This window comes from Adiantum capillus-veneris, chromosome 7, assembly GCF_014529385.1.
Source record: "Adiantum capillus-veneris isolate H3 chromosome 7, ASM1452938v2, whole genome shotgun sequence".
NCBI lineage: Eukaryota > Viridiplantae > Streptophyta > Polypodiopsida > Polypodiales > Pteridaceae > Adiantum > Adiantum capillus-veneris.
The window spans coordinates 56,874,218-56,888,661 of NC_140937.1; the positions used below are offsets into that span (position 1 = coordinate 56,874,218).

General features: G+C 41.4%; 1 protein-coding gene across 4 annotated transcripts in view; it reads right to left on the reverse strand.

The window, feature by feature from the left end:
- LOC147453898 (DEA(D/H)-box RNA helicase family protein) overlaps nt 1-13,495 on the reverse strand; it is a 47,942-nt gene extending 34,447 nt beyond the window's left edge. For 3 of the 4 annotated variants that reach the window (XR_015188572.1, XR_015188571.1, XM_086515968.1), the window contains exons 1-5: nt 13,147-13,495; nt 12,899-13,063; nt 12,600-12,776; nt 11,917-11,985; nt 11,719-11,825 (exon numbers count right to left, since the gene is read on the reverse strand). Coding sequence is in view for 1 of the 4 variants with exons in the window: in XM_086515968.1 (XP_086372094.1) it covers nt 11,719-11,825; nt 11,917-11,985; nt 12,600-12,776; nt 12,899-13,063; nt 13,147-13,368 (740 nt within the window). In the remaining 3 variants the exon portion in view is untranslated. Of the gene's footprint in view, nt 1-11,718; nt 11,826-11,916; nt 11,986-12,599; nt 12,777-12,898; nt 13,064-13,146 lie in introns of those variants that run through there. The other variant, XM_086515969.1, reaches the window with a different exon arrangement.
- Between the last annotated feature and the right edge of the window lie 949 nt (nt 13,496-14,444).

Below are 14,444 nucleotides of genomic sequence, written 5' to 3' on the forward strand. Positions count from 1 at the left end.
AGACAAGTTTTGGGATTTACATCTCAAGGCTACTGTCTTTCAAAAGATAAGACTTTGCCGAGCAAAGACAGCAATTCTGTGCGGGATTACCTAAAGAGATGGCCGAATACATCAACTCTCAACGGCCTCGTACTATTAGCGAAGTAATCCATCACACCATGGTTGCTTCACGCATCAATTTCCATCAAGGGGCTAGACGTAATGTCAAGCCCATGGAAAACAAAGACAAAAATGATGCAAAGGGAAAAACCAATGTTCAAAATACTTCCCAAGTCAATTCCAACAACAACAACAACAATCGGTCCAAGGAGAAGGGAGTTTACAAAGGTAAAAACAAACTCTCTCATGAAGAGCTTGAAGCTTTTCGCAAGGACCATAAGTGTTTCAAGTGTGGGGAGCAAGGACATGCCTATCGTTCTTGCCCCAAGAAGAATGCTCGCAATGAGACTCCTAGGGCTTCTACCATCGAAGCTCCAAAAGAGGATGCTCATTGCAAAGGATCATCGCTTTCCTATGCCTGGGGAAAGGTAAGAGAGCATGATGCCTTCATCTTGTTTGACCCTGGCTCTACTCTCAACTTCATATCAATGGAGCTGGCCACCAAGTTGGGCATTCAAGCTTTTGAGATGGGAGATATAGTAGTGGCTGATGCAGCTTTCAAGGGACAACAAGCCTCCGTTACTCCCTTGATTGGGAAGTTGAGGCTTCATGTCCAAAGCTATGTCGACAAGGAAGACTTCTTCATCTCCCCTCTCCAACATGAGGATGTTATCCTAGGGGCACCATGGTTTGATCGCATGGCTGCCAACATGAAGTTCCCTGAACGGAGAATCTACTTCACCTACAAGGGAAAGAACATGTATATAGATGCTAGTGAGCGTGGTCGCACTATTCCACTTGTAAATCCTCTTGCTTTTGATAAGTCAATGAAGAGCTCAGTTTTTGCGTACATGATTTTTGTCAAAGAGTCTCTAAAAGATACTAATGTTTCATCAAATGTAAATGGTAGGAATCAAGAAGAGTTAGACTTGTCTAATTTTCTAAAAGGATTCCAAGATGTGTTCATCGATGATATCCCTATGGACTTACCTCTAAAACGAGGGGATGATGACCATCGTATTGAGCTCCTTCCTAGAAGCTCACCACCTAACAAGCCTCCTTATCGAGTCTCACAAGCTCAACAAGAGGAGATCATGAGGCAAGTACAAGAGCTCGTAGACAAAGGGATGGTGAGGCCTAGTTCCTCTCCCTTTTATTCTCCAGTCCTTTTAGTGTAAAAGAAAGATGGTACATACCGAATGTGTGTGGACTATCGAGCACTAAACCGTATCACTATCAAAAACAGATTTCCCGTACCTCGGGTAGAAGATCTGTTTGATAAGCTACAAGGCTCTACCTACTTCAGTAGGATTGACCTTAAGAGTGGCTATCATCAAATAAGGATAGTGGATGAAGATATCTTAAAGACCGCGTTTCGCACAACGTTTGGTCTTTATGAATATCTAGTCATGCTTTTTGGCTTGACTAATGCACTAGCTACGTTCAATCGTTTGATGAAGAAAATTTTTAGACCATACCGCAAATTCACTGGAGTGTTCTTTGATAATATCATCATCTACTCCAAGTCTTTGGAGGAACATAAGCAACATCTCCAAGTGATTTTTCAAGCATTGAGGGAGAACAAGCTTTTTCTCAACCAAAAGAAAAGCGAATTCTTCCTTCAAGAGATTCAATAGAGGTCATATTATCTCTAAATATGGTATCCAAATGGATCTATCAAAGTTAGAGGTAATAAAAGCATAGCCTAACCCAAGAAATCTACATGAGCTAAGAAGCTTTGTTGGTATGTGTGCATACTATAGACGCTTCATAGCAAAATTCTCTCAAGTAGCAGGACCACTACACGACTTAACTAAGAAGAACGTAAAGTTTGTATGGACTGCTAAGGAGCAAAATGCTTTTGAAAATCTCAAAGAGAAGCTTACTTCCCGACCAGTCATCGTGCTTCCGGATCTCTCAAAGCCATTTGAGGTCCAATGTGATGCTTGTGGAGATTGCCTTGGAGCAGTTTTGCTTCAAGAAGGGCATGCCATAGCATATGAGAGCCGAAGGCTCAATACTGATGAACGAGTCTTGGGCATTTATGAGAAAGAGCTTTTAGCAGTTCTACATACCCTAAACACATGGAAGCACTATCTATTGGGGACTCCATTTATCCTACGAACCAACCACCAAAGTCTCAAGTATTTCATGACGCAAACCAAGCTTTCCGACAAACAAATGAGGTGGGCAAATTTTCTTTCGCAATTTAATTTCCATATTGCTCACATAGCTGGGAAGCACAATCAAGTGGCCGATGCACTTTCACGACGACCCAAAGTTAATGCGGTGTCTATAGCTACTCACAATGATCTATCCTCTATGATAGATGAGTATGCTACTGACCCTGACTTTAGAGACATAATGTCAGCCCTTGCTTTGGGGAAGAAAGAGGAACCATTCACCTTGCAAGATGGTTATCTTCTCCACGGCAATAGGCTATGTGTTACCGATTCCCTTCGTGAGAAAGTTATGTATGAATCCCATGCTCCTCCATATGCGGGGCATAGAGGTATTCAACCTACTCTCCGGGGAGTAGAGACGTACTTCTATTGGCCTACCATGAAAGTGGACATACAAGAGTATGTATCAAAATGTGTAGTATGCCAAAAGACCAAGTATGATAGAGGGAAGCAACCTGGATTACTCCAGCCATTGCCTATTCCAGATTCACCATGGGAGAGTATATCCATGGATTTCATCTTTGGATTACCCAAGTCTATCCATGGGAATACCGGAATATGGACAATAGTCGACAGGTTTAGCAAGCACGCACATTTTATTCCTATCAAAAAGACTATTAAGGCACATCAAATGGCAACTCTCTTCATATCTCAGATTTTCAAGCACCATGGATTACCCACATCCATCGTGTCAGATAGAGATCCTAGAATGACCAGTAATTTCTGGAAAGGTCTCTTTGAAAATCTAGGAACAAGATTGAATTTCTCTTCGGCCTATCACCCACAAATGGATGGCCAAAGTGAGATAGCCAATCTTACGATACTCGATCTACTCAAGACTTATGTTACCGAAGTAGATCAACGCTCACAATGGGAAAAGTACTTACCTCTTGTAGAGTATGCTTACAACAATACTGTACATACTTCTACGGGAAAAGCACCTTTTGAGATCATTGAGGGAAGACCTAAAAGTCCCTTGCTACTCAAAGTACATGGGAAGATCTTCGCCGCCGATGAGTATAGCCGTGACCTACAAGAATCTTTTCAAAAGATTAGGGAGGCTATATTCATCTCTCAACAAAGGCAAAAAGTTGCTGCTAATAAGCACAGAAGAGCCTTAATGTTCAAAGAAAATGATTGGGTCTTACTCAAGTTTCCTAAGGCTCGATTAAGGCAAATGACGGGCAAAAATCCTACGGGCCATCAAAAGTATTATGCTAAACTAGCAAAAAGATACTATGGTCCTTTCCAAATCTTGAAGCCCATCAATGAGATGGCTTATCAACTCAAATTGCCCAGCCATTGGCTCATACACAATGCCTTTCATGTAAGCCTACTTAAGCCCTACAAAGGAGAGCCACCAACTGAACCAATTATTGAAAACCCTCCCGAAGTTGAAGACCAAGAAGAGGTGCTACAACCTGAAGCTGTCCTTCGGTATGAAGACAAGGTACTACGACATGGTAAGATTATCCGACGGTATCTTATTAAGTTCAAAAATTATCCTTTTGAAGATGCTAGATGGATGCAAGGAGTACAGCTTAAGGATAGTATGAACCTTGTCAATGCTTACAACGCTACATTAGAGTAAGCAAATGTACAAATTTCTTTTAAATGACTCATGTTTTTGTCTTATAAGACTAGTCCTCTTTTTAATTGAGCACAAAATTAACTAGTATGCATGCTTAGAATCATGTTTGTGATGACGACGTCTCTCAAACACCAAGTAGAATTTGTCACTCTACTTTGGGAGAATGAAATGGACTAAAGAGCAGACATGCTTGCGGCAGCTACGTCTCCCAAGCACCAAATGGATTAGTCATCCATCTTGGAAAGATGTCATAGGGTAAAAAGGGATCCTCTACCCGCTAAGTAAAATTGACTAATGACTAAGGCTTTATCTCTTCTACCTCATAGTCGAGGACGACTATGATTTCAAGAGAGAGGTAATGTCATAAAATCTAATATCTGACCAACCCAAATGATTTTCTCATATTAAACTTATCATTTAATGTGGGAGAATAAACGGGAACAAGGGTTAAGATATAGATGTTCTTATAGATCTATTTAAGCACGGGGCCAATGGTAAAGGGGCCCATATGAGAAAAGGTCTATCAAAGAGAAAGGTTAACTAATGGAGCAAAAGACCTTAGGGTTGTCTTCATTAAAGCCTCCAAAGGTAAGTGTTAAAAGCTTTAAGACACAGTCTTTAAAATTTTACTCTTTAGTCACTAAAGTCCAAGCAGGCAAGGGGGTAGCTTGCTTAAGCTAGGGCTGTGCTTAAGCAAGGGGGTTGCCTGCTTACCAAGTTCAAAGTACTTGCTACTAAAGAGGGGGCGAGCCCTACAAAGGGGGGAGGTAGATAGTAAGTGATCACCTCACCAAGGACCCATACCCTTATGAAAGGAAAGGGGCCACTTGTCAAGTGTAGAGATACACTACTCAAGCAAGTAGGGGTTGTGCTTAAGCAGGGGCTGTGCTTAAGCAAGGGGGGTGCTAGCTTAGCCTCACAAAGGGAAAGAAGGACACTTGTCAAGAGGCTACACACCTTGCCCCAAAGGGAGCCCAGCTCTCATTGGCTAGAGGGCTACATGGCCCAATCAACTTCAAAGGAACCCTAGGAAAGGGGGTCGACCTAGCTAGCTCTCTCTTTCTCTCATTTGAGCCTCCCACGAGCTCTCTCTCCTTCATTCTTCCCTTCACACACTCTTGTGAAGCAAGGATTCCACCTCCTTCTCCAAGCTTGAGAAGTCGAGTGCCTACTACCACAAGCTCTTGGCTATGGATGCAAATCTACACAAGAGAATGCTTATGCTTGCTTATCAATCTCTCTAATCTCCATTAACTCTATGCTAAGCTATGCTACAAGAGCTATGAGTGATTATGTGCAAGGGGTTATTTCTTTCTAGTAGAGCTACTTCTACTTCTCTCTTCTTCCTCACTCCCTGCTAGCTCTCCTCACCTTTCATGGTGTTTGAGGTCTTGAGATTGAGGCTGGGCATTTTTCAAGCTCATGCTAATCATGTTTATTGTTGTAGTTATGCTAATGCTTGGTGAGTGAAGCTTACCATCTTCATCTCATCAAGAAGGTCTCAAGGAACACAAATAGTTGTATTGTAAACAAGTCTTCCGTCATGGAAGAATCTATAATACAAATGCCTATTGGAGGGGGGACCGGCTCCAACTAATCCGGTCCTCTATTGGTGTCAATTTCTCTTAACTCTCACTCTCTTTTACAAGTATTGATCATGCCATGTTAATGAAGTAATGTGTTAAGTGTCACTCTCCCTATCCAAGCACTTTCTTTCTCACTATACATCTACACACTAAAGAATACTCAAGGAAATGCTCAATATGTTATTTACTTTCCGCTCCAACTCAAGTTAAAAGGCTAATTCCATTACAGCTGTGTAACGCACAACATAGTCTTTTTCATCAAGTAGCCTTCCCGAAGGGAGTATCCAGCTACTATCTCCCCATCTCGTATCCGTGTGAAAATATCTGCAAAATCTGTATCTGTAGCATATTGATCGACCATATCCTCGAAGCTCCTACAATGTATCACGGAAATAGCCAAAGCCAACGGCTTCCGAGACAAAGCATCTAGCACCACATTCTTCTGTCCCTGAACATGGACAATCTGGAAGTGAAACTGTGAAAGATGTTCGCCCACCGCATCTGCTTTTCTGAAAGCTGCTTCTGTGACAAGAAGTAGTGCAAACTCTGATGGTCTGTAAAGACAGTAAAATCCGCTCCGAGTAGGTAATGCCGCCACTGAGTAAGAGCATGGATAATTGCCAAAAGCTCTTTCTCATATATCTGTCTTGTCATCTCCGGCCTAGAGAACAATCGGCTCTCGTAAGCAATGACATGGCCTTCTTGCATCAAGACCGCACCCAGACTACGACCACAAGCATCACAATGTACTTCAAATGACTACTGCAAGTCCGGCAAAGTCAAAACCGGTCCCGTAGTCAATTTCTTTTTCAAAGTTTGAAAGGCAGTCACCTCTGTGGGTCTCCACAAGAAAGGGACTCCTTTCTATATCAAGATATGCAAAGGAAAAGCAACCTCTGCAAACTTTCTAATGAACCGCCGGTGGTAAGAACATAAGCCCAAGAAGCTTATAACTTCATGGACATTCTTCAAATCTGGCCAATCACGTATAGTCTCAATCTTGGCCAGGTCCATCTGTACTCCTACTGCCGCTGAGACGATGTATCCCAGAAAGTATCTCTAGTGAGAAAAATTTACTCTTCTTAACATTGATCACCAGCTTGTGATCTCGCAACGCCTGAAAGACCCCTAGCAGATGATGTCTATGTTTTGCCTCATCCTTGAAGAAGACTATAATGTCATCAAAGAAAGGCCAACAAAAGATCTGTACTCTTTGAAAATCCTATCCATCATTCAGTTGAAAGTCGGGGGATTCCAACACCTAGAGAGGGAGAAAAAAACAAAGAACAAAATTGATTTTAGGGGGTTCCAACACCTAGAGAGGGAGAAAAAAACAAAGAACAAAATTAGACCCAAAATCCCCTAAAATCAATCCGTAGCGACACGATTGATTTTGGGAGGTTCCAACACCGAGAGAGAGAGAAAAAAATGCAAAGCAAAAGATTAGACCCAAAATCCTCTAAAATCAATCCGTAGCAACACGGATTGATTTTGGGGAGTTCCAACACCTAGAGAGGGACAAAAAAAAAAAGCAAAGCACAAAATTAGACCCAAAAATCTCCTAAAATGCCACGAATTGATTTTGGGGGGTTCCAACACGTAAAAAGGGAGAAAAAATACAAAGCATAAAATTAGACCCAAAAATCCCCTAGAATCAATCCATGGTGACACGGATTCATTTTGGAAGGCTCCATTACCTAGAGAAGGACAAAAAAAGCAAAGCACAAAATTAGACCCAAAATTCCCCTGAAATCAATCCGTGGCAACACGGATTGATTTTGGGGGGTTCCAACACCTAGAGAGGGAGAAAAAAATAAAGCACAAAATTAGACCCAAAAATCCCCTGAAATCAATATGTGGCGACACGGATTGATTTTGGGGGATTCCAACACCTAGAGAGGGAGGAAAAAAAGTAAAGCACAAAATAGACTCAAAAACCCCTTGAAATCAATATGTAATGAATATGTGGTGATAAGGGTTGATTTGGGGCTTGTCATCATCGAATATTTTTTTGAGTTTTTGGGGTGATGCTTTTGTGCTTTCTACCTCTTCGCGCGTTAGAACCCTCTCAAATCAATCCGTGAGGTCAAAATCAATGAAAATTCTTCTATATTTCACAGTTTTCAATGTTTCATTTTTTGGAAAAGTACATCCACCAATGCACTATATAATTATGTTGGGTTTTCAAGCCCATTACTGGTAGAAACATGTCCTATGGCATATAGATACACTCAATTCTAAGCCACTCCTTTTGTGGAGTTTTGCATGGTGTACAGTTAGTTAAACTATCTATATATGTAATCTTCAATCTAATACAAGCAATAGCGTGGTTTTATTTCTGGTGTCGAAGCTCTCTCTCTCTCTCTCTCTCTCTCTCTCTCTCTCTCTCTCTCTCTCTCTCTCTCTCTCTCTCTCTCTCTCTCTTCTCCATGCTCTGCAAGCTCAAGCTGCCATGGCACAATTTTCTGCAAATTGCATCTCAAAACGTTGTCAGGCAGTACTCTCTCTCTCTATAGAGCATTATGAAACGTTGTCGGATGTAGTACCCAAGAGCTCAAAACTTTCAACGGTGTAGTGGGAATTCTCAAACATTATCCAAAGCAGCCAGCGAGTAGCCTTTTCAAAACGCTATCAATGGTGGTGATAATAATCTCTTCAAGAGTTCCAAAACACTGTTGGTTGTGGTACTTGGCAACGATGCTAAAGTAGCTTAAGTTGGTGAAGGTAGGGTGCTTCACAAGCTTGTCTAAGCATCTCCAAAGCTATTATAAATCAAACTAGTTGGGGACAAGCCTGCAAGGCACATCGTCTCAAATGCTTATGCGTACCACCTCAATTACCTAATATGACATCTCAAAACTTTGTTATGGCATGGATGCATAGGAGGATTCGAGGATTCCAAATAACCGGCAAGACTTCAAAGATTGGCAAAAAAACATGCCATATATGTGTTGAAGGTTGTTCCGAAACTTTATTGGTTTACGTATGAGTTGTTCTCGAGACACATGAAGAAGAGGAGATTGTGGAGCCATGTTGTTCTATATGAAGCATAGACTATCATGCACAAAGACTTGCTCCAAGAACGTGGTATACGAGTTCAACAATTTTCTTTACCTGTTCAGTGTCAAAGACTTATGGTTTTTTTTGTTGTCAACACAATCATATATTTTTCATCAAAGCTTTGTTTTAGCCTATCAATTGTCAGTTACTACCATGCCAAAATTGTACGGGTTATAGACATTGCCACAAAACAAAAGTGGTAAGGCCTCCCAAATTGTCAATTTCTAGTTTAAGTCCTTGTTGTAAACCACTTATCATGAGGTTATTAGGTAAACCTAAACCCAAGGTTTAGAAGTAAACCAAAAACTCCATACGATGGTAGCTACTTTTGACCTACATCCTATGTGTTTGAGGTGGGTTCATTGTCGTAGCAGCAACTTATGGGTATACCAAAACCCTTGGTTGTGAGAGAACCTAAAACTCATGGTTTATGAGTATACACAAACTCATGGTTAAGAGTAAACCTAAAATTCTATGTCATGAGAATGGTTAGTTTAGTTTGGGCTTGAGGAGAGAATTGTTGGGTTTTCAAGCCCATTACCCATGGGGAACATGCCCTATAGCATGCAAGTACACTCAATTGTAATCCACTCCTTATGTGGAGGTTTTCATGGTGCCTAAAGTTAGTTAAATCGTCTATATATGTAAAAAGCTTCGTATCTAATGCAACCAATAACGTGGTTTTATTTTTGGTGTCGAAACTCTCTCCTCTCCTCTCTCTCTCTCTCTCTCTCATCTTCTCCCTGCTCTGCATGCTCAAGCTGCCATGGTTTCTCCAAGGCGTCAGCATCCATAGCCATTTTCCCTTCACATTCTCTCTTGAATGCCTTAGTGGTCTTTAAATTTTAGTGACTACTAGCCTATTACTAGTGTGAGGCTTGTCTATGAGTGCTTGTGTCTCAAGATTGTTACAACCTTCCTAACAACAATGCCATGATTTGTAGTGGCTACAAGTGTAATTAGGTTGATCCTGCAAATTTTAAAGTAATTATTTTTAAGTGGCAACATCTTGGTCTTTGTGTTAACATTGTCGATATGATTGCAAAAATACCAGTCCTACATTTGGATTCTCATGAGTTTCATAGTCACATTCTTATTCTTGATGCAACAAAAATGTGTTCTAAAGGATAGATATAGACATAATAAACTGGCATCAAAACACTCTTTACTTTTATCCGCATGTGGTCAAGTCATGTTTTTAATCCCCTTTGCTCGGTTCTTTGTTTGCTCGGAAGAACTCGCTCGGGCCTTGGTAGCACTCCAGAAGAAGGGTGGACCACCATGTTCGAGCATTTCCCTTGAACAAATATGTAGCCCTCCTAATCTTGGAGTGCTCTAAGTAATGCCCTCTATGTCAAACTGCTATATGAAGGCCAAAGCCCTCGGAGCATCTCGGAATCCAGAAAAGTCAAACTTAATTGACTGTCCACCTTCTTTGAACTCTCTTACTTTCTTGCTTTTATCTTCGAGGAAGTCATATTGGTTGGCTTTATAAAAATGCTTCTTCTTTGCATAAAACATGTGATCGTCGGAGTCCGAACTGTCTAAGGATGAGTCCTCTATAGAACTGTCGGAAACTGGACAAATTTAGGCTTCTTTGCCTTTTTCTTGCCCTTTCCGAAGCTTTGCTTTTTGCTTCGCTTTTTGCCTTTTCTGTCTTCTTCGATCGAATCAAAAGAGCTAGAAGAACTGCCAAAAGAAGAAGAAGAAGAAGAAGAAGAACTAGGTAGTCCTTCAAATCGTACACGCTTCTTCTGCTTTCTTGCCGATGCAAAAGAAGATTGACGACCCACATAATCCGAGAAGTCAGTTCCTTTCTTGTACTTTTTCTCATGCTTTTTGGATTTGTTGTTTGCGTCCAAAAACCGGCTAATCTGTCGGAACCACCTCTTGTAATTCTAGCTCTGTAAACATCCTCGGAGAAGGAGGTTTCTTGATTGCCGGTTCGATGGGTGGTTATGTGGCCTTCTGCCATTGGGTGTGTACTTCGGTGAGGGATTACTGAGTCAAAAAATTTGTAAATTTTGGATCCTTCGCAATTTTAATCACCTGCTTTGTTGCCTCGTCACCCAATTGTCGACGTTCCATCTCTTCAATCTCGAACTAAGTCGGTCGAGGTGGGCCATACTCTTTCTTTTATTGCTCATGAGAATCTTCTCCGTGATCTTCTCCCACATTCGCAAATGTAGAAGAAGTCGACTGATTTTTGTCGGAATCCAAAAGTGTCGCGAGAAAAGGATCGGATTTCCCGGTCGCGCTCTGATACCACTGTAACAAACTTGGACACCCCAAACATCAGCACCTCAACGTAAGCCTTCTCTCCCTAAATCTAGACAAGAAACGCAACAAATGACCTCCAAAGCTTCTAACTAAGAGTTTAAGGAAATCTACAAGTTATCAACATGACAACGAAGCCATATGATCAACTATGACTGATTTTTGTTAAAATCCATAATTGTCGAGAGAAAAGAATCAGATTTCCCGGTAGAAGAGAAATCGGCCGCGCTCTGATACCACTGTAACAAACTTGGACACCCCAAACATCAGCACCTCAACGTAAGCCTTCTCTCCCTAAATCTAGACAAGAAACCCAACAAATGACCTCCAAAACTCTAACTAAGAGTTTAAGGAAATCTACAAGTTATCAACAAGACAACGAAGCCATATGATCAACCATGCATAGTACTTAATGATACGGCCTCATACCTACTACAGTTATCATTATCCAATAGTGGGTGTAGATACCCACACAGATGAACACACACGAGCTTACATTGATCTAAAGGTCCACAACTTCACAACTAGTAGAAGTTCCTTTAAGTCCTGAAGGCCAACCCAAACATGAGTGTGTAGGATCCTCTCCTTCACCCATTCATATAATCCATCCTTTTCATACACCAGCCTATTTTGATATGTGTTCATGGCATATGCTTTTTTTTCCGTACGCAGAAGTACCGCTTTGGTCCAATTATGCTGACCAAGAAACAAGATACTTGTGTAGATGCTGACCTGTATAGCACAAGTCTCGTGAAGCTATCTAAAGTTAATGTTGTTAATGGGCACTTGTAGCCATTTTCTTCAAGCAGAAAGAAAGAGGATTTCTACTTGCAAACGAGAAGGAAACCAGGGAAAGTGGCCCGGGGGCGGTGTGTGTGTGTGTGTGTGGGGGGGGGGGGGGGGGGGGGGGGGGGGTGCGTACTGTACGGCAAGCTCCCTTGTTGGTGTCAATATTAAAACTCGAATGGCAGGTATCCTTCTTGGTCGAAACAAGAGCCTTTCCAGTAAGGGCAAAGCAAAAGCAGCAGTCTGCACCCAAAAAAAAAAAGAATCAGATGCTATCCTTAAAAAATATCCATGAGTGAGATGCACACAAGAAAAAGGAAAACAATACACGTACTTTACCAGAGCCTGTAACAGCACTACCACAGATATCTCGACCTGTCAAGGCTAAGGGGATGCATGCTGCCTGCCAAGAGACATAATCATGATGTGAAGATTCAAACCTTCACTTTTCAGATACAAAGCGCAAATGACAAAGTCACCTTATATGCAATGATAAAGTTTGATAACAAATACGTTTCAGTGATTAGAATCTATTTTTAGCTTCTCTCTCCTCTTCGTCGAAATTGCCTCCTATTTTTGTGTTGTATAGTAAACAACTTCCAAAGCTTCATGCTTTCAATGAAACAACAAGTCTACCTCACTACACAACTCTCCTTCTATTCCTCACTACAAACTCTCCTTCTATTCATCAAACTTCAATATATTGAGCTCGACATTGTTCTAATTACAGACAGGCCTTCCACAGCAATAATAGAAGAGCTTGATTACGTACTTCTACATACTTTAGGGCCTCAATTTTTCACAATGGTTGCACTGGTGTAAAACAGTTTCAAACTGAAATGGTGAGTAGAAGGGTATGAATTGCCACCTAGCTGCTTAGCAAACTCCATTTCATGAAAGTTAATTTTACAATGAAAGGAACCACTTTATGTACACGTCTTTAACAACCAATAAATTGCGTCCTCCATTTCCTCCACTTTGCATTCCTTCAAGCGAATTACTTCTTTTGAAAAATACCTGGATTGGTGTGGGCTGTTTGTAACCAAGAGCCTCACATGCACGTAGAAGAGGGCGTGAAATGTTCAGCTCCAAAAAAGTTTTTGCACTAAAAGAGGCCCCTTCATCAGAGGAGAAAAAATTCGCTTGATGAACTCCATCCTTGCTGGCAACCTGTTTCTTTTTCGAGCCTTTGGACTAGCAGAAAATGGAAAGGGATAAAATCACACAGATACACAAAAAGGAGATAGCATCAAAATCCAACAACTTCCAGGAATGGGTAAGTACTCTCATACCAAGGATCAAAGCAAAAACTCTACCTTGCGGTTACTAATCTTTTCTTTTTCTTCTTCTTCAATCTCACTATCCTCGTGCTCATAGTCAGTCTGAGTAGTAAGCTCAGATGAGAAAACTTCACTAGCATTTGAGATTCTGTGCGACCCCTTGTTACCATCATTATCATCACCAGGCTCATCGATTCCATCCTGCTCATCGGCATTGGATGCAAAGTGATTGTCTTTTCAATGTTATGAGCCTCTACAGTATTTCTAACTAGATGAGAATTCACCTCTAAGGTGGGTGTTTCACTGCGGTCGAGCCTCTGCTGATAATGCTGCTTCTTCTTCTTCGTCTTGGCTCTCAAGATTTTGTCATCGATGGAGGTGGTTCGCCGTTGCAAGTGCTCCTCAGCGACAGTATGAGAATAGGCGGAAAACTCCCATGGAGATTGAGAAGCGGGAGCAGCAGCAGGGTAACCCTCGCCTACGTTGAACGTGAAAGCTGTGTTCATGGCTTCTTCCCCCAGCTCCCAGGTATCGCGAGAGCGGGAGCCTGCGAGGCACAGCCCGTATAAATTTCTCTAGTACAGACTATACTGACTCCTTGCAAGCACACATTGTCTCGAGCTGGTGCCTCTTACAGATTCGTCTGTAATTATATTACTTGGAATCTTTGAAGATTCCAAGTTCTTTCTCATTCTATCGAGACCTGGAACAAAACTATCGGTGAGCATATGGGGATTCGACCTCACGACATCCACACTCCCAACGAGACTCTCTTGCTAACCATCTGAACCGACCTCTCACGCTGTCTATGCATCGACTCTCTAAAACCAAAAAAAATTCTCAACTCAGTGGCTCTTGTTGACAGGGCTTGCTGAATTTTGGCAGCTGTTTGCAAGGCAGGCCTCTTCTTCAAGGAAACTGTGTGTAGGTTTCTGTAGGGAAGGCTTGTTCCTCTCCCCCAATTCTGGTCAAGCAGCTGCTGCAGGGCAGCTATGTCTGCACCGTTGTTATGCATGCCGCAGTCTAGGCTACCAGGCAGTAGTGTGTCGGACAGAATAGGGAGTGGAAAAAGGGGCAAGCAAAATATACTCTCGGTTAATTAACGAGAGGATCGTTGCAGATTCCTGCTAAAATGGGATTTTTCAAAAATCGTAGGTACATACTGATAGAGGCTTCAGAAAAATGGTGCTCGCTCAAAAACAAGTGAAGAAGCACATAGATTTGCAACAATATTACCTAAGAAAAATGAATAGAGAGAGCGCAAGGAAAACGCCAAAGAGAACTTAGAAAAAAACGTTTAAAAAAAAATGAAAGAGCACAGAAACACCTATATAAAATGGACACAAAAGGTCTTTTGACTTTCCATTTGTCTTTTGACTTTCCAACTTCATTGATCTTTTGACTTTCCACCTTCATCTGTATTTTCATTTTCTAAACTCATCTTTCACTTATTCACTCAATATGTTTTGAAAGAATTTTTATTTTACTGAGATTGGGGAGACCTAATGGCTCTAAGTAATTAAAAATCCCACTACTAAGTAGATACCCTAAGAATATTCTACCCCCTCTCCCTCGTGACTAA